The 20,324-nt window shown below is 43.7% G+C and overlaps 1 protein-coding gene across 1 annotated transcript; it reads left to right on the forward strand.

Moving 5' to 3' along the window:
* Positions 1-16,438: 16,438 nt before the first annotated feature.
* On the forward strand, positions 16,439-17,440 carry LOC308292420 (cyclin-dependent kinase 5 activator 1; the record flags this gene model as incomplete). Its single annotated transcript, XM_080734748.1, has 1 exon — positions 16,439-17,440. One exon carries the CDS (start codon positions 16,439-16,441, stop codon positions 17,438-17,440), a length of 1,002 nt encoding a protein of 333 aa, XP_080590874.1.
* Positions 17,441-20,324: the final 2,884 nt, after the last annotated feature.

Below are 20,324 nucleotides of genomic sequence, written 5' to 3' on the forward strand. Positions count from 1 at the left end.
AGGAGAACAAAATGACACTTGATTTTCCAGGCACGAAGGACAGAGACAGATTGGCCTACGGTTGTTGAGCAACATTTGCAAGAAAAATCCTAGAAGGACAGATGGTTCCGCGAAAAAGTGGAAGTTTGAGGTGTAATGAATCTGATTCTGAGCTCTGAGAACTTGAGCACAGCGACGGCCAGCTTGTTCACTGGCAGGAGACTGCATGTGCAGCCTGTCATACGGGTTGAACCCAGCCAACGGCGGGAGTTTTTTCTTCTTTTTTTTCACCTGCCTGATGCATGATGTCATGGACCGCCACCTCTCGGTCAATTCCAAACGGCCACTCATCCATGTCCCAACACAGGGAATGAGGGTTTGTAACATCCCTCCTCTATTTACGAAGCCTGTACTACATTAAGTTTGAGCAGATTTGTGCTCTATGACATTAACTATAGACGGGTACAAACTGCCCGAGGGACAGCGAGTGCATTTTCCGGCAGCGGCACCTGCCGCGACGTCGTCGGACTTGCCGACAACAGCCGCGGCAATGAGGCCCGGTGACGGCGGCTAGCGGCGGCGGCTACGGCGGCTGCCGGTGAGGCCGGCAGGTGACGGCGGCGGCTGCCGGTGACGCCCGGCGGGCCCGGTGGTCCACCAGCAGATCCGGAAGGTCAGCAAGCGACCACCAGTCTACTTCATTCATTTATTTATACATAATTGACTATATGAGCACGTTGGTCCACTAGCTGATCATGGTGCGTGCGTGTGCGTGCATGCGTGCCTGCGTGTGTGTGTGTGTGTGTGTGTGTGTGTGTGTGTGGGGGGGGGGGGGGGGGGGGGGGAGTGTGCGTGCGTGCGTGCCTGCGTGTGTGTGTGTGTGTGTGTGTGTGGGTGGGGGTGGGGAGGATAGGCTCGGCAACAGCGGCTGACGCAGCTCGATTGTCGGTCTGTCCGGCGTTGCCACGGATTATATAATTGCCACGGCATAGGAATCAATTGCCACGGCATAGGAATCATTGCCGCGGCTGTTGTCGGCAAGTCCGACGACGTCGCGGCAGGTGCCGCTGCCGGGAAGTGTATTCGCTCCTTCTGAACTGCCCAGCCAAAAAAAGCAAATAATCTTGAAAAATAAGTTCTATTAAGGAGATGAAAATTGCCTCATAGCATCCTTTGAAACAGTGCCGATTATTTTTGACCCGCTTAGCATCCTTCTAAATGGGGCGGTTGCCAGATTGTTTCCCCACTGATTTGTGGACTCTTGGAAAGACATGCCAGCACAGGAAACAGAATTGAATGCATCCCCTCAGAGTTAGCATATACAGAACACAGTCTCTCTCTCTCTCTCTCTCTCTCTCTCTCTCTCTCGGAGAGACTGAAGCTTTGCCAGGATTGCCATGCCTGGAGCTGAAGGAATGCTAGGATGCCAGCAAGAATGTGCTTATGAAACATAATAACAGTAAAAAGGAAAAAGGTTTTCATAGAACTAGGACACCATATCACACAAAATGCACACCCACATATTTACCAACAAATGTGCACACACAAAAATAAAGTTCTAATATATTAATGCAGGATCTCCATTTCTCCAGCCCTACTGAACACAAGATATTAAAACATTGCATATGTGCTCCACACCCAGTCAAATGGTGTACAACAAGATGCATTTGAGTCACTACGGGTTTGCAGTTGTCATGAAAATGTGCAGCTTATACAGTATGTTGTATTGCTTTTTAATATTGCTTTTTGGCATTTATTTATAGTTTTCAGTAGAGACAGACAGGAAACAGGGAGAGATCGCCGGGAACCTTTTTAATTTCAAGGACCTCCAGTGTGATATTCTCTGATTAGGTCACCTATCTATCTATTAAACCAGCAAACTCACTCACTCACTCACGCTCTAACGCTCTAACGCTCACACTTATCTACGTTTATCTATTCACTCGCTTCAGCAACTGATCCCAAAGTTCACATGGTATTGGCCATTAGCATTATACCAACGGTGACGGAGCCCGAATTTCATTTCTCCCAAATTAAAGCTGTTTATTAGCGTTTTCTTAGCCTGTTGTCAGGGTTACGGTCCGTTCCTCCAGGCCATGGGATCTGTAGCCCCACACACACACACCCCTCTCTCTCACAGTTAGGAATGTGCATTCTCTCTCTCTCTCTCTCTTTCGCTTTCACCAGGTGCGTTTGATGTGTGTCTCATCTTCCAACAGGTATGAAAAAACGAGCAAGCGCATTCATCCCCATTCTTCTATTCACCTAAATTTGCTGTTAACTTATTTGTATCCATCATAAATATACACTCCTCCATGAGCTGCTCCTTACATTATGATGCTCCCACATATTCTCACGCACGCACCAGTTACAGTAACTTTCCCCACAACCCACACTCTTAGCCATAAATTATAACTTCCAGCAGAGGTCGCGAACGTCCGAATATTAGCGACATCTCCTGGTAGTTATAATTTATGGCTACCACACTCTGCACATATTTTGGAGCACATATCTTCGAACGGGTAAGGTCTAGTTTGATTACATTCTTTATCTCCAAGGCCCAATTTGAACAGTAAACCCTCAGTGTTCATTAATTTTTAGTTCCATTTGTACCCTTAAGGGACCATTTGGTTCTTAGCTATCAATAATTAAGCAGTGAAAAGAGATACTGGTTTTCAAGATGGGGTTCGGGGACCCCCAGAGGTCCTTGAAGGGGTTCCAGGGGCCATTTTTCTGTATCCTACGACTTGTTGTCACTGCAAAGACTCCTTGCACCAACGGCATCACTTGGCCTGGCTCAACATCCATTGTAGTGTGCCTCTGGACCACAGGGCTAGTGTTTTCCAGTGACCATGGCAACATGGAAGACTGATTGAGCTCTGTGAGCAGGAAGTTCTGCACGGACAACAGGATGTGCGCTGGCTCCGCCGTCAAGGGTCTAAGAATTCCAGGAAGTTATTGTACTTTGTGGAATGGCCTGAGGAATGCAAGATGTCTGCCATTTTCTTGGGCCCTGCTGGCCATATCACATGTCTGAGGCGACAGTCTTTGATGATAACGTGCCCTTGTTTGGTGAAAGTGTGGCAGGACAATGTTTGTGGTCACCCACCTCTCCATTCTCCTCGCCGTTTTCTAGGTGCAACAAGGGCTCAGGAGGAGGTAGGCAAGCGCAGGGTTGCTGGTTCGAAAGTGGCTCTGTGTCGAAGACGCCTTCTGCAAGACATTGAACAAGTGAAATTAATCTTTTGTGTCCCTGATAAATCACCTTGTGCTATATGATTATAGATTGAGTTGAGTCCAGTATGTATGGAATGGATACACTTGTGCATTGCATGTTTGATGAATGGTACAAGCTAGCTTTGCATCATCTTGAAGCCAGCTTTGCATCATTTCACAGATAGTTTTGCATCATATCTGAACCGTTGTACTGGCATTGCACTGAATGCAATAAATCCAATAGGTGGAAAAAAGGAGGCTCAACAGGCAAAAAACATAAACAATAGCTCAGTTTCCTAATCCACAGGGATCGTCTCTTAACCAAAGGTATTCACTCGCACTTTTCCTCTAGACAGATCATGTATCCAGTAGCTTGCATTCTTCTCTCGCGCGGCCCATTTGATCTTGTGTGAGCTACACCTCTCTAATTGGCCCCATCTCCAGGGGTGTCGCACCAAATTCTGGGCCCTGGGTACAAGGATTCACTGCATTGTTTTGTGCTTTAAATGTTGAAAAATAGCAGATCTACAAGCTCGCAGCACGGCACATCTGCTATTTTTGAAAAATCATCAATCACATTTCTGCAAGACTTTGAATATTTCAAATCCTTCCAAGGTTTTTTGAAAAACCCATGTTTCTATGTCAGTGGTGCTCAAACTTTTCCGTGTGAATTGTGAAGGACCCCCAGAATGATACGTATTTGGCCACGGACCCCCATCTCAAAATATTTAGTTCCAGGGACCCCACAGAAGCAAAATTTGAGTTACAAATGTTCGCTTAAAAAAGTACATATATTCAAAGATTTGCACCCATTTTCACGACTTTTTAAAAAATAGCTAAAGTATAAAATAATGAAGGCCCCTCCACGTTGCGCCCTGGTAACTCAGTCCCACTTTCCCCCCCTTGTGACGCCCCTGGCCCCGTCTCCCCCACCGCCTTCAGACCAGCCCGTGTTCTGGATTGTTCTGTGTGACAGCCCTTCTCCCTGACGCGTGGATAGAGCTGTCGTCCTGAGGGTCAGGGGTCACCGGGGTCATGGGTTAACACCACAGGCAGCTCTCCAACAACAAACAAAATTTGTTTCGAATCCAAAAAACCCACCAATACCTGGCTCTCCGTTCCACCAACACTGGGTGCCATAAATCCTCTCACACCCAAAACATATACAGCCACAACCTCGTATCCATTACTGCTTTGGAGAAATATCTTCGCGCCCTGCTTCCTGTCTAGGTTCTCAGAAATGGGCTATATTAATGTATGTTTAACTTAGGCAGTTATGTATTTGGTCTATTCTATGTTAACGTCAGGTTCATCGCTGCTATTCACCCTGTGTGCCAAAAAAACATACAGGGGAGTATGTTAATGGGGGATGGGGGTTAGGGGTTGATCCCCTGGTAGATCAAATGTTTGTTCAGTGCTGAAAGGTATGTTCTGCCTGTGGAATTGGGGTGTCTGTTTGTATGCCTTAGGTGTAGCTAGTTGCACGTCGGCTCACTCCTGATGATGTGCTGTTCAATAGAAAGGTTAACAGGTTTGACTCCTTGGTTCCCTACTGGCCCCAATAATATAGACAAGACTGAGTGGGAGAAGGCAGACAGGAAGCTATGAAGCATGATGGCTAGGGATGCCCCGATCAGGGTTTTTTTGCTCCCGATCCGATACCGATCAAATATTATTGCTTCCGATTCGATCCCGATCTTTCCCGATCCGATCTTTTGGCAAGGCATTAAGAAGAAAAAAAATTCTATTCATTCTATCACTTGGTTCTCAACCTTTTCAGGCCGTGACCCCCAAAATAATCATATTTTAACTGGGGACCCCCGACCCTGAAGAGTTGAGGAAGTATATTTTGTATAACACGGTTCTATTGTGAAAATAGCAGATCTACATGCTCACAACGCCTCGCAACGCGAGGAGTTGTGAGCATGTAGATCGGCTATTTTCACAATTTCTGACTTTAATATTTGACAATTTGGCCAATGTTTAATTTGTCATTTTAGAGGTATTAAAAAGTCCTTAATTTTTCACTTTCGAAATGTGCAGATACCCTCTATACACTTAAACTTTATGTTGATTTGTTTACTGTTGAGAGAGAAAACAATGTTGCACATTAAGTTAATCATCTGGGGACCCCCCCAAAATAATTTGAGGACCCCCCTGGGGGTCCCGACCCACAGGTTGAGAACCACTGAGCTAGTTGACGGTGCAGAGAGACATAATTGCCTTCCTTTGATCCATTAGCAAGGGGCCAATTACTACTTATTGGCATCAGCTGCCAGCTGTACACAGAGTCTGACACAATCACCTTCCCTCTGCAGTGCTCCGTCTGTCTCATTTCTCCAAAAGCCCTTGAATATGATTGAAAATGATTAAGGATTACTGTGATTATGGTAAGCTTACATTTCATATCGCATTCACCTTACCTGTAACTTTCAGTACTCCCAGAAAATATTTTTTTGGAAAAAAAAAAAAAAAAAAAAAAAAATCTTTTTTTCGATTTTTTTTCCCCCGATCTCCGATCTTATAAAAACGGCCATATCGGCGGCCGATCCGATCACGTGATCGGGCAACACTAATGATGGCCTCATTAGATATTTGATTTGATATCAAGGAGTTAAACCATTTTTTTTACCTGTCGTCCTCATTTTGAAATGTGGAATTGCTTTCACACACAAAAAAAAAGAAAAGTAAAGGAAAGAAAAAAACATTTTCAGACATTTCAAAAATGAAAGTAAATATTCTAAAATATGGTTATGTTAACCTGATGTCAAAAGTATATCCTAATACAGCGGTTCTCAAACTTTTTCATTTTAAAGAGCCGAGTAACTTGGAAAGTTAGGGTCCATTTAGAACCCCCTCGAGGAACCCTGAGGGTCCCCCACTTTGCTTATTCACACTCACAGCAGCCATTTTGACACAAAATAGTAGAGTAAACACAGGTGTTACCAATGATACTAATTAAGGTTGCATTCCATTTAGGCCAAACTGAGCCAGGGTGTTGCAATTGTGCACGTGGAAAGGCTGAGGTTCTGCTACACTCAATATAACAGAACATGAAATAGTATCACAACAGCTATATGTGCCCTACTATTTCATATGTCAATGAAAAAAGTGTATTTCTTTGGGAATAGTATTTATTATGCCATATATATTACCTATGTATATTTTGAAGACAAAAACACTTCATGTTGATAAACTGATGTTACCCCTGTCGGCAACATAATGAGTTTTATTTTCTACTTTGCTCAGTGCTAATATGGGTTTAATGCGTTGGCACAGGATTACAAATGGTAATGGCACACAACCAGCTAAATAAAAATCACACCCGTGTGAACTGAGCGGTGGTTTACCCACCAACCCCTCCCCCCTTCCCCCCTGTGTGTGTGTGTGTGTGTGTGTGTGTGTGTGTGTGTGTGTGTGTGTGTGTGTGTGTGTGTGTGTGTGTGTGTGTGTGTGTGTGTGTGTGTGTGTGTGTGTGCGCGCGCGTGTGTGTGTGCCTGGCCTGGCCTGAAAACAGCGCCCCTCCCTTAACATGTGTGGTCATAAAAGGTACTACACCACAGGCTTGAGGCTACATACAGACCCACCCACCCACCCACATACATACATACAAACATACCTACACACACGGCCACGCTATGGAGACGGTGTGACCACCGCTCAAAAACTATCCCACATTAGCTACATCTGCTGTAAACTTGTACATCACATGAAAGGTATTTAGCACCCTCCAGTGGTGAACTTCAGCACTACTAAATTAGATTTTCCCCATCTCATTAGATTAGATGTACTTTATTATTCACAAGGGGAAATCGTTTTGCTCAGGGCAATGCATAGACCTATACATTCAAGACAAGACAATACAATATAATATAACCACAATTAAAACGCCCAGCAACCGACAATAAAGACAAAAGGTACTTCAATTCTATAAAAGGCGTGCCCATTACCTATAATTCTAAATTTAAAAGGGTCTGTAAAAGAAAGCAATGTCCTCACCACACTTGCCCATAATGTTGTGTATATGCTCATAATTACCCAACCACGTATTTCTTTATCACAACTGAGAGAATATTCATAACATGTCCTTGAAGAAAATGATTAAAAGAAAAAAAAAAAACACCAGCTCCCAGTGACTGTAAAAGAGCTGGCAGGCATCATGTCCCTGGAGCTGTAAATGTAATGTACTGCAGTGGTTCTCAACCTTTTCAGGCCGCGACCCCCAAAATAATCATATTTTAACTGGGGACCCCAAAATAATCATATTTTAACTGGGGAGTGGGGACCCCCCCACCCACCCTGACGAGCACTAAGAGTTGATGCATTACATTTTGTAAAACACGTTTCTATTGTGAAAATAGCAGATCTACATGCTCACAACGCCGCTATTTTCACAATTTCTGATTCTAATATAGAGGTATTAAAAAGTGCAAACATTGTCACTTTAGAAATGTGCATATACCCTCTATACAATTAAACTTTGTTGGTTTGTTTACTGTTGAGTTGAGAAAACAATGTTTTACATTAATCTAATCATCTGCGGACCCCCCAAAATAATTTGGGGGCCCACAGGTTGAGAAACACTGATGTACTGTACCTCTGCTGGCCCACAAAGAGCCAGTTCATCTGCTTCTATACGTCTCCTCTCAGTTGTCCTACTGCGTGACTCAAAGACGTAACTATTGAGGGTGGACTGTGCACTAACTCTTTAGGGTTAGCCAAATCAGTCTTTTGTCATTGGATTAGATTCATTTCAATTGAAATCTAGATATAAATCTAAGTAAAATCTATATAAACTATTAGATAGTTTATTATATTGTTTAAAATAGCATGTCAAATCTGGAGTAAAATGTATTGTGTGAGTGTGAAATCATCTTTGATTGATTGATGGAATACTTTATTTAAACAATACATAAGTTGGCCTACAGTAAAACACTTGGGCTAATAGGATAACACATGAGACATTCTTAAGTCTGATTTATACATCTTGCATTTTTCCTCACCAACAGGATAGCCCCTTATGATATTTTTTTGGTTACAGGATTGTGTTTAAATATGTCACATTGGGCATTAAAGGGTTAAACATTTTATCAACACAATTGGAAAACAAATCCCCAAATTGGACCAAATTGGAACATTCCAGAACCCTGTCTGTCTCTGTTTTGTTTGTTATAAAAACCTAGCAACATCCTGTCCAGTTAACTTGATGGGCCATTTGATTTGAATGAAATTGCCCACTATATTATGAAATGCCTGCACGTTGCTGGCTGTGGGATAATGGAGATGCATGTGTTTGTCAAGGGAAATATGAGGGCAGGGCACTGATGAACTGGAACTGGTACATCACTGGCTGTTTGATTGCCATGCATGCATGCTTCAACAATGGGGAGTCAATCAGTCAGTAGGTCAGGGAAACTAACAGCACATCAACATAGGCCTGCAGCATAGCAAGTTTGAATTCAAACTATAAATTGGACTCGCGGCTCAGTGGAGCACATAGCTCGATCCGCCAGGCACCAGTCTGATGACATCAGTCTTGCCCAGATATGGAGACCTACACATCAGTCTTGCCCAATTGCAAAGTTCCACATGGCTGTGTGTGTGTGTGTGTGTGTGTGTGTGTGTGTGTGTGTGTGTGTGTGTGTGTGTGTGTGTGTGTGTGTGTGTGTGTGTGTGTGTGTGTGTGTGTGTGTGTGTGTTTGTTTTCAGAGTTAAATATTGAAGATAACTGCATACTCACTTCCAGTGAGTCGTTTCACACGCTGGTCAGGCCCAAAGAGGACTCTTTAGTAATGTCCTGTTTAGTTCATGTGAAACTAGTGAATAGCCTAGCTTCAAACATGATAGCTTCTTTTAGAGTACATTTCCAATATGTTGTGTTAAGAAATGAAACATTGACTGGTAATTGATCTGGGAAGCACAGACCAATATTGTCCACTAGAGTGCAGTAGTACCACACATGTAAGTGTGACATTACAGCCAAAAACATTACTTCATCATAGGACACTTTCCCAGTAGGGCTGTATTGTAGCGAACCCCAGCCAGAGAATGGTGAAGCGTAGGCCTACTGATGTTTCCAGAAGTTTTTATTTATGCTCAGCCTTAGACCTTGTTTGAACATAAAGTAGTTTTCCTTTAGTTGTAGAAACACCCTTTTTCTGGACAGACACCGTAAGAACTACAAGACAGATAAAGGACATAAAATGAGTTCTTACAACATACAAAACATTAAAAAGATGTCATACATACAAACAAAACACAGCCTTAAAAAATTACCGATATATAACCTTTGGCATCCCAATATGAAACCCAGAATTTCATTTTCATCATTATCATCATGTTACAGCCATTCATTGAAACATACTGCAAGTGTCAATGTTTACATGACAGCAAACACTTTCTCTCTGTTAATATGAACACACCCAAATGAAGTGCACAGAATCATGAAACCAATATGAACAGATTACCTTGTTCCCGTTCTTTGGGTGCTAAATGAGCCGTAAATCATTGAACCTTCTGCATTTCAGAGCAACTTATCGTGTTGTCTTTCAATTCCTTCCATCTGAATTCCCACCAGGTAAGTCACGCTGCAACATTCACTTCCTTCCATGGCTTCAAAATAAAAGTATTGCTATAAAGAAAACAGACCTGAAGAAAAGAAAGCTTACAGAATCCTTCAAAATAAAATAACCATAATATAATAAGAGGCAGTGACAAAACCAAGACCTTGCAGAAGTGTTACCTTATCAACAGACCATAGGGGTATGTTGTTACATGTATGCTTCACCGCTGAAAATAACTGATTGCCAGTTAGTGACACTTTCTTATCCTGAAGTATAAATGTCATCAAATTTCAGACAGACAGACAGACAGACAGACAGACAGACAGACAGACAGACAGACAGACAGAAAGACAGACAGACAGACAGACAGACAGACAGACAGACAGACAGACAGACAGCTGTTTCTCGCAGCATGTGAACCAGTTGTCCAAGCCTGTGTGTGTGTGTGTGTGTGTGTGTGTGTGTGTGTGTGTGTGTGTGTGTGTGTGTGTGTGTGTGTGTGTGTGTGTGTGTGTGTGTGTGTGTGTGCGTGCGTGCGTGCGTGCGTGCGTGCGTGCGTGCGTGCGTGCGTGCGTGCGTGCGTGCGTGCGTGCGTGTGTGCGTGCGTGCGTGTGTCAGTCTGCTTGTCTGACCTTAGTGATTGCAGCCGCGTTAGTGGTGCATCACCACCTGTCTGTGACCTCTTTCCATCTCTTCTACTCTTTACATTTCTGTTCGTGTCCTCGTTTTTTTCATCCGAAATGTACCCTTCTTTCTCTCTCCATTTTCAGTTTTGTTCTATAATTCCATCTTTCACCTATTCCTAGTTTCTAATGGCCCAGCTTTCTTTCTCTTCTGATTGGCCTGTCCTTTTTCTTTTCCTTTTTCATGTTTTTCTTCCCATATTCACTCTCTTCCTTTCTGGTATTGTGACTCTGCTTCACCATGGTTTAAGTTCACTTGTCTGGGCTTATGATTCTTTTCTTCCCTGAATACCTCGTTGGTTCAAATTGAAACCCCCAGTCCTTTTAAAAATGCTGCACAAAATCATGGCTTGCTTTCATCTACTTTCAACCTGGCATCCCTAAATAGTAAAAAATATGAAACATAAGCAAACATTTTTTGAATAGCAAAAATAGCAGATCTACAAGCTCACAACATATTGGGATGTATGTGGTGTGTTGTGAGCTTGTAGATCAGCTATTTTCGCTATTCATCATATGAGAAGAACTTTATAGTGTTTGCGTGTGCGTGTGTGTGACGTACATACACATCATGTGGGGGTCTAAGCTTTTGTCATGTGTACTTTAAGAAGGGGGTTCCAAAAAATAAATACATTTGGGAACCTACAGTATATATGATACTGTCTAAGGACAAAGGAGAAGCCACAGAAATAGACAATGCCATTCCAATCAAAACAATGCCATGCCAACCAAGACAATGGGATACCAGTCAAGACAATAGTACACAGTCTAGCTGTATCCGTCTGAGCTTCTGGGCAGCCAAGTATTCAGCAAATGAGAGAAACGGTAAAGATACAGCAATTTGTGTTTGTGGCCTTTTACAATAAACATACAGTAATGATTAAAGGTTTATACATGGAAAGATAAGAAAACAGTCAAACAGGGAACTATTGCTCAGTGAAATACACCATTGGCTGTAAATAGTGCAAAGACACAATATAGCCCCTGTGCTGTGGGCAGTGATGACGTACCATTTACAACGATGACATACCATTCACTTAAGACAAAATTGGATGTGCAGCAAATAGACGAGAGTCATGCACATTTTGTTTGGAACGGGATGAGAATACGTGACCAAATTCCACATTCCCCAGCCTCCCGGCTGTCAAACATCACACTGACAAACAGGGGGAAAGAACCCACAGACCAATTGATTTCATTGACTGCACCAGCGGTTTATGCTGTCAGACATGACAGTGTTAACACAAGGAAACTGTGTCAAACAGTGCAATCAGAGCAACTGAGTCCTGACCGAATAGATATCTGTAATATCAGCTGATTGCAGTCATCGGTACAACATGCTAGGATTAACAATTAACATACAATGTCAAGCCACGTACACAAAATAGATTCTCAACTAAAGACAAAAACAAAGTGTAGCAGAGATTCGGAATAAAATGTCTCACTCTGATAGCAGCGGATTTGGAAAGTCAATGAGAGGATGCATAGGCCTGTTTAACATTTTTGTCATGCGGCTACACCAAACATCTATTTTTCTATATACCTATACAATGTAAAATCCTCAGTGATAACTCAGAGAGTGTGACAGTGGAACCAAATGGACCGTTACCGGTCCCTTTGGGACATTATTTGTACACTCTTTACACTCTCTACAGTACATGTTTCTGGGTGATATTGGTGGTGGTGGTAGGGGTAGGGGTTGTGGGGCACAACAGCTCCTTTCATAGCTGTCAGCGGCCGGGTCAGCTGTGCAGTAATAGCTGTGAGTCCTACAGCTGCCTGCTCAGGGGTGAAGGCAGGGTGGGGTTGGGGGCGAGAGGAGAGAAGAGGAGGAAAGAGAAGAGAAGAAAGGGGTGGGGTCTGGTGAATGGGGAGATCTCCACTATAGAGCCATTGCTGGCCATTCAGATACAACTGGATGGTGGAACAAAGATGGGTCTGTGCCAGGGGGAGAGAGTCTGCTCCAGGGATGCGACGTTGTTTGTCTGCTTCAGCATTTCTGTTAATTCCAGGAGTCCAGGACTTGTCATGGAATGGTTTGCTTTGGAGGAAAATATGGGGTATTCCATATAATATATATATAGGTTATATTCATCATATTATGATGAATATTCTGGCTGTCGGGAAACCTTTTATATTTCCAATTTTTGGCTGTTTTTCAGCCTCTATCTCTACTCAATATTTATAAAACCAACAAACAGACCTAATTACTTTGATGGCTGATCTAAAAGTTCTCAATCACAATGTGATGCATTGTGAGCTTGATTTGACACTTTTGAGAGACACAGCTACAACGAAGGGCATTAACAAACATACAAAAAGCATCGTAGTCTGCCCGACAGCGTTGATATGATATGATGAAAGATCTTTCACAGAGACTCACTTAAGGACTCATTAGGGACACTTTGTAGTTAAACGTAAGGTTTCACTCAATAATGAATGTGATGGACAGCAGTGTCTGTTTTGTAGGCTTGGTCTAAGCCAATAACAGAGATTCGGGCTAGTTGGTTTTCTTAAATTATGCATGCATTCGATTTATAAGGAACCACTTTCATTACACGTGTTCTTCAAGCTTATTCCTTCTTTGTACACTACTGTCTGTCTTGTTTTTAATCTCAACACTGGGCACTGAGCAGCAACCAGAATCAAATTAAATGTATAACACCGAAAAACGTTGACCATGCATTAATTGTATTGCACACATCATAATTAAGTCAAACAGGACCTCAAATGCAATGCAAATGGACAGCGCAAGAAATGCTAGTGATGATGATCCAGCTTGAAATACTGCAGTGCCCACCATAAACATTTTAATACTAGCTCCTAACTGCCTGCAATAATGTATTCTGCACCTACATTAATATCAGCTTATGTTCACGCCACTGTTGTGTTTGATTTTAGTCAATTTAGTAGTACAGAAGGCCACGTATATTGTTGCTTTTTCTTGGACTGAAGATATATTTTGTGTCGTGGAACATTAGTGATCCTACTGTACACATCCTCATGCCCTGGCTACAACTCACTTATTGTCATCTCAACCGTCTCAACGACAGTTCAGCAAAATAGGTGTACAATTCAACATGCACAAAGCAATACAAATTAACAATTAAACTGTCTTTGTTTCTTAATTTGGCTCTCATAAAGTGTTGTTCCAAACTGGTTTGTGAGCAACAACAATATAACATTCAAGTCACAAATGCTGCACCATATGTGGCCTAAAGTTTATGTAGGGCAGAGCATTTGTTAGAAGACCACCTACTGACTACTGTGGCAAGCAGTGAGAAGATACTTAAAAAGGACTATGCTATTAATGGAAGACAAACTGCATTGCGCATGAACTTGTTCGAACCTTAAATAACTAAATATAATTATGTCCATGTTCCTGAAAGTAATATATTACTTGACATAACTGTATTGTATTACGCAATTTGTAAAAGTAACATATTAGTTTGTGATGCTTGTAATGTAGTGTTACTTAGTAAAAAGATCCCAGAGGATTCCAATGGGGGAAAAAAGGAAATAAAATAAAAAAATCCCATAAGATTTTAGAACAAATCCTATTGGATTTTGGAACAAATCCTATAGGTTTGCTATTGGAATCCTATAGGGGTTTTAGTTACTCACCCAGGTCCAATTGGGGGGTTTCAGGAGGTAGGCCAGCAAAATGAATATATCTATTTGAAAATAACTGATCTATATTTCTTTTTATTTTGGGGGGGGGGGGGCTTTTATGCCTTTATCGATAGCACAGTAGACTGACAGGAAATGGAGAGAGACATGGGGAGTGACAAGCAGCAAAGGACCGGAAGAGCTTTTTAGTACTATAGCTGTCATCAGTAACATTTCCATCAGGGAAGATGTTTTTCAATACTATTTCAATAATATGATAAAGGTGAAGGATTCTATTGGGACATAGCATCTTCCTCGGCCACTCCAGCCACCTGCATGTCCTCTCTCTCACAGCATCCATAAACCTCCTCTTTTGTATTCCTCTTTTCCTCTTGCCTGGCAGCTCCATCTTCGGCATCTTAATGTAGGCTATAGTACCCCTCACCCCTCCTCTGCACATATCCAAACCATCTCAACCTTGCCTGTCTGTCTTGGCCCAAACCTTCTTGGCTGACCCTCGAATGTCATTTCAATCTTGTCCCTCTTCAATTCTGCCACATCTAGCTTTGTCTCCTGTCTTTTACCTTTGTTCATATTACCTTTTGAATATAAGAGAGTATTTCTACATTGTGGTATAGTTAACTTGTAAGTCAAAAGAGTAGGCTACTTTTGACTTACACTAGTGCCAAACCTAGCCTATAATACCTAATCATCATCAGCATCATTATCATCATAACAATAACAATATGCTAACAATAACAATAATGCCTCATAAATCATAATACAAAATAACTCAGACTGTTGTTGTCCATTTACACATCTGTGAAAATGCATATTCATTAATGGTCGTTTGGCTTGAAGCATACAGTGAAGTTTCAACAACAACAACGTGTTGTGTGTAGTAGTAGTGTTTGTGTTTTTGTGTTGTGCGCTTGCTTGCCATAGGTGACTGCATCTGCATGCACGTGTGCGCGCGTCCCGGCCCTGGTCCGTCGGACTCGGCAGCAGCTGAGCTCACGCGCCCCCCACTAGGAGGAGTCTGTCAGGGAGATGATTTGATTAGCTGCCGCGCGCTGGGCGCTCTGTCCGCTCCGATCACTGGTGAAAGAGAAGTCTGATGTCAAGTCCCTTCAGAGCTGCATCTACAACTGAAGAGTGAAGATTGCTGTGTCCCTGTATCATAGGCTATATATAAAAAAAAAAAAAAACCTGGACAAAACAAATAATCCACTTGTCACATGGAAGTAGGCTGCATGATTAGACAAGAGACATGGGATGCATTAAAAGGACGCAGATGTTGCTGTGAAAGTTTGCGTTATTTTCAGCACCGGGAGATGGAGACCGGAATGAAGGGAGGATCAGATTGTAAATAGGCTATATTCACTAAAAGGGAGCTGCCTTTGTGCAGCAAAGGATGACACCTGCACACCGAGACCTACTGGCGTTGCTGGACTTATAAGAGTAAGGTTATTATTGCTCACACTGGACGGGAGTGGACTTTTTTTGCTTCTAATTTTGCACGAACGCCAACTGACCTCTCATTTACCGTCTGGACAGCTGTCAGTGCGCGCTGCACAGGCTACAATGCAGCTCATCATGAACGCAACATTTGTTGCGCTTTGATGCGTATCTGCTGTCCTTGAATCAGCATCACAGACTGCGACAAAATAAACAACATTGGACAGTGTGGTCTCTACATCACATCAGATAATAAACATGTGAGTATGAATATCCATATGAAACAAAAAGAAACATCCTAATATTTGCACATAAAATGTAGGCTATACTCTGTTGTAATAGTTCCGTTCTAGTTGTGTTGTGTGTACGGAAAGGGGGTTTCAAACTTCGAAACCTGTGCTATTTGTAGGCTACTGCAATTTAGGATGCATAGAATACAGTAGGCTATTGTCAAAAACATGTTTTCTATTGAGCAGTGATCTACATTACTATAAATTCACCCTTATAGGCAAATACATTTTTCAACTTGATCATCAAATGAAAGATCCCATAATTTCAATTAAAATGGATTGTAGGCTATATAAAATAATAATGCAAGTAGGCCTAGACAACTGTTTTTTCATATTAATTGATGCCAGTAGTGTTTCTTTACTTACAATCCTGTTTTGTTTGTTTTATGTTGCAGACATTGCCTCTGTTATCATGGACATTTAGATTTGACATGCTGTTAAATCTCTGTTAAAACAGACAGTCCAGGTTCAGCTGTCATGTCTGCCTTGGACATCTTTCCACCTGACTGCTCTGTTCAGCGGCCATCTCAACCCAGAGTCAAATAATTAAAAGAGCAGATAGAGAGAGCTGTGCATCAACTGTCCTCACCTCTGTCCAACCCCCATTAAGTCAGTTTAATCTCTGAAGCACTGACTCACCATGGGCACGGTATTATCACTGTCGCCTGGCTCTCGGAAATCAAGCTACTATGATAACCGGGCAGGCTCTCTCAACCATTACCCGAGCTTCAGCAGCCACTCTCTCAACACCCAGAAGGACCGTGGCCTGAAACGGGGTCAGTCCATCTTCCTCCCTGCGCTGACCTGGAAGCGGCTGGTGGCCTCCACCAAGAAGAAAGGCGGCACCAAGAAAAGCTCCGGGGGTCCGGGTGTCCTATGTGACCCCCTCAACAACAACAACAACATCAACATATACCAGAAAGACGCCGTGCTGCACCTCAACCGCGAGAATGTGAAGAAGTCTGTGTCGTGTGCCAACTTGTCCAGCTACGATTGTCCGGTGGGACTGGGCCTGGGGCTGGGCTACGGGCTGGGCCTGGGCCACGGCCACGGCTATGGCTACGGCTACAGCAAACCCCAGCCACTGCCCTATCCCGTCAAACAGGTCCCCCTGGGTACGGTGAGCTCATCGCCTAAGCGCGTCATCGTCCAAGCCTCGACGAGTGAGCTCCTCCGCTGTCTGGGGGAGTTCCTGTGCACCCGCTGTTACCGGCTGAAGCACCTGTCCCCGGCCGACCCGGTGCTGTGGCTTCGCGCCGTGGACCGCTCGCTGCTCCTGCAGGGCTGGCAGGACCAGGCCTTCGTCACGCCGGCCAACGTGGTCTTCGTCTACATGCTGTGTCGGGACGTCGTGGACGGGGACCTGGTGGCCTCGGAGCATGAGCTCCAGGCTACGCTACTCACCTGCCTCTACTTGTCCTACTCCTACATGGGAAATGAAATCTCGTATCCCCTCAAGCCCTTCCTGGTGGAGGCTGGTAAGGAGGCCTTCTGGGACCGCTGCCTGGCCATTATTGATGCTACCAGCTCCAAGATGCTGCGCATTAACGCGGATCCGCACTTTTTCACACAGATCTTTGCTGAACTCAAGAGCGAGGGGGGCTGTGGCCCCCAGGACTACAGCCGGGTGCTTGATCGGTGAGAGGGGGGCTGATCAAACCCAGCCAGCACTCCTCTCCTGCACACCTCTGCCTTTTTGATACAGACATGTGCACTCTTGCACACACAAAATTCCTCTTGTTTTTTTTTTTCTCACACTTTGCCCTTCTCCTGTTCAGATGATGGTGTTAAGACCTTAAAGGTCTATCTGTATTGTTTTTAAATCATTTCATCGGATGCCTGATGCCCTTGCCCTTACAATCCACAGACAGATCCTTAGGAGTAAAAAGTGATATTGCAACATTTCATTGACACAAGGTGTTTTATGCTCACTTAATTCTGCATGACTCATAGAGCCATTTGATCCAAGTCACCAACCCATTGATCCAACTCTTACCTCATGAATCTCATTTAGGGGGGCGGTTCTCTCATTAGTGACCTCATAAAAGAGCCTTCAAAACCCCTCTACACACAACCAACAGTCGAGTGCTTTCCCACTAGACCACCTGAAAATGACTGAGCCATTTCCATCCTAGGCCACAGAGGAATGGAATTATGCCAACGCCAACATCACTTAATATGGAGGAATATTCCATGAAGAGGATGGTTGTACTATGATCAATCAGATAGAACGGCATCTTCATCAATGACGCTCTTATCATGTAACTGTATATTTGCATTATATTCCTGCTGGAATATCCAATGAGACTTGTAAGCTATGTGAAATGAAAGGTGGTTTAAGACTATACTAGGTCCTCTGTGCTTTGATATCAATACGACAGAACAGCTAGTGTTTAGCAGAGCCTTTTGAAGGTCATCTGGCCTTAGGGGACAGTTGCCAGTTAACCTCATTATAGTCATTTTCCTCAGCTGACAGGGACTTCAAATGTCTCCGGCTACCTTATCTCATCATAGGGTTTCCTGGTGGCAGTGGAATGGAACTAGTTTAAAGTTTTAAGTGTGCGTGTGCGAGCGCGCGCGTGTGTGAGCGCGCGTGTGTGCATGTGTTTGTGTGTGTTTGTGCCTGTTGGTGCCGTGGGCAGTAGTGAAGGCCATCAGCTGTTTATCCCCATCCGTTGTTAACTACTTGTGGGCATCCACATTCGTGGTATTAATGAGATTAACAGATTACTGAAACTCCTCCCCCCCCCCTCACACACACACACACCTCTCAACCTGTGCCCCCAGATTGTCCACGTCATACATATACAATCCAGAGTGTTAATTTAACTCAGAAAGTGGACCCAAATGGACCCTTTTGGTTACATTTTATACATTCTCTGAGTTGAAATGACCACAGGATTTTAATGGGAGAGAGCTTCAGCAGCTAATCCTGGCAGAGCAGGGGCCAGTCAGCCTGTACACACACACACACACACACACACACACACACACACACACACACACACACACACACACACACACACACACACACACACACACACACACACACACACACACACACACACACACTACACTGTTAAAAACCTTGTCTCGTGCAACGTTTCCTCCTTAAAACAATGTGCCTGTGTGTGAGCACTGAGCACTACTACTCGCGCACACACACACACACACGTGTTGGTGCGTGCGTTGCACCATCAGAGACAGACGTAGCCGTAAGTGGCCCTCAGCACAGGGCTGAAATGAAAGATGGATTATGCTTGTGGTTAAAGGCAGTTGTTTGTTGTTGGTTTTGCACTGCGGCTGAATGTGTCCCAGTTTCTCAGTCACCTGTGTATCCTTATCTGCTCCTTTCTGTGTCATTGAGAGACCCCTCTCACCCTGAACTCTTCTTTTGAATGAAACCATGGCGTTTATGCTTTAGGCGTTCTGAATTAAGTCCTGTTTTTATGTTGAGTGTGTGTGCTCATGTCAGTCAGGAATATGCCCGTAGACCAGGACGCCACTGCTCTCTCTGTCCCTCCATACTGTATCTATCATAATGTCTCTCTCTCTCTCTCTCTCTCTCTCTCTCTCTCTCTCTCTCTCTCTCTCTCTCTCTCTCTCTCCTTGCCCACTGGGATACGGTATGTGTGCAGGATGTGCACAGAGAACAGTCCGTTGCGGATGCAGCATAAAAACACCATTTGTTTGTACAAACATTAAATAAACAGCACTAGAGACACCGCGGTCCTAGCATGGCATTTCAAGTGCATTCTAAAATAACATTCAACTTCAACAAAAGCATTGCTTCTCTTACCTCCACTGTTGAAGAGATGTACAGGAAACTGCCACAGAGAATGTTACTGTATGTGTGGGTATTTCCAAGGATATCTTAAACCTGACTGGCTGCTAAAGGTTAACCCCACTTTGACTCATAGATACGGTAGCTCCATCAAGCTGTTTCAGGGCCACAGAGGCTGATGCTCAATTTCTGCCAAGACGTCTGGCCCACAATAGCATGTGGCAAAGCAGGCAGCGCTTAATCTTATAGTGGTTGGGGACCTAGAGGCTTGCATTCTTCTGCTCTGATGATACACTGGACTGGAAGAACCGTGCATTGATAAACAAGTACTACTACTCGTCCACGACAGGATAGAACTATGCACGCACGCACTCATGCACACGTACTCTCATATACATACACCCTTGGGTAATCTAGTTCTAAGCCCCCTGTCGAATCAAACGTGGAAGCGAAACATGAGGAGAAATAAGTATGTTGAATGAATGAATCCAGTGAGAGTTGGTGTCCCACTTTCCTTTTCATTTCGCTCTTCAGCTCTGCCTTTAAATCTCTCTGCTGCGAGCACCCATAAGCACCCAAGGGCCAGACAGGACAGAATGAGGTTGTTTGGTGGTGTCACAGGTGTAGTGATTGGGGGTGTTGTGTACTTCTTGGGAGTGAATGTGGGTCATGGTTCTCAGTTAAATCTGCTCCCACCATCACGTGTCGTTCTTTGGGACTGTACAGTATTGCCAAGGCTAAG

This window comes from Nannobrachium achirus (assembly GCF_963921795.1).
Source record: "Nannobrachium achirus genome assembly, chromosome: 10".
NCBI lineage: Eukaryota > Metazoa > Chordata > Actinopteri > Myctophiformes > Myctophidae > Nannobrachium > Nannobrachium achirus.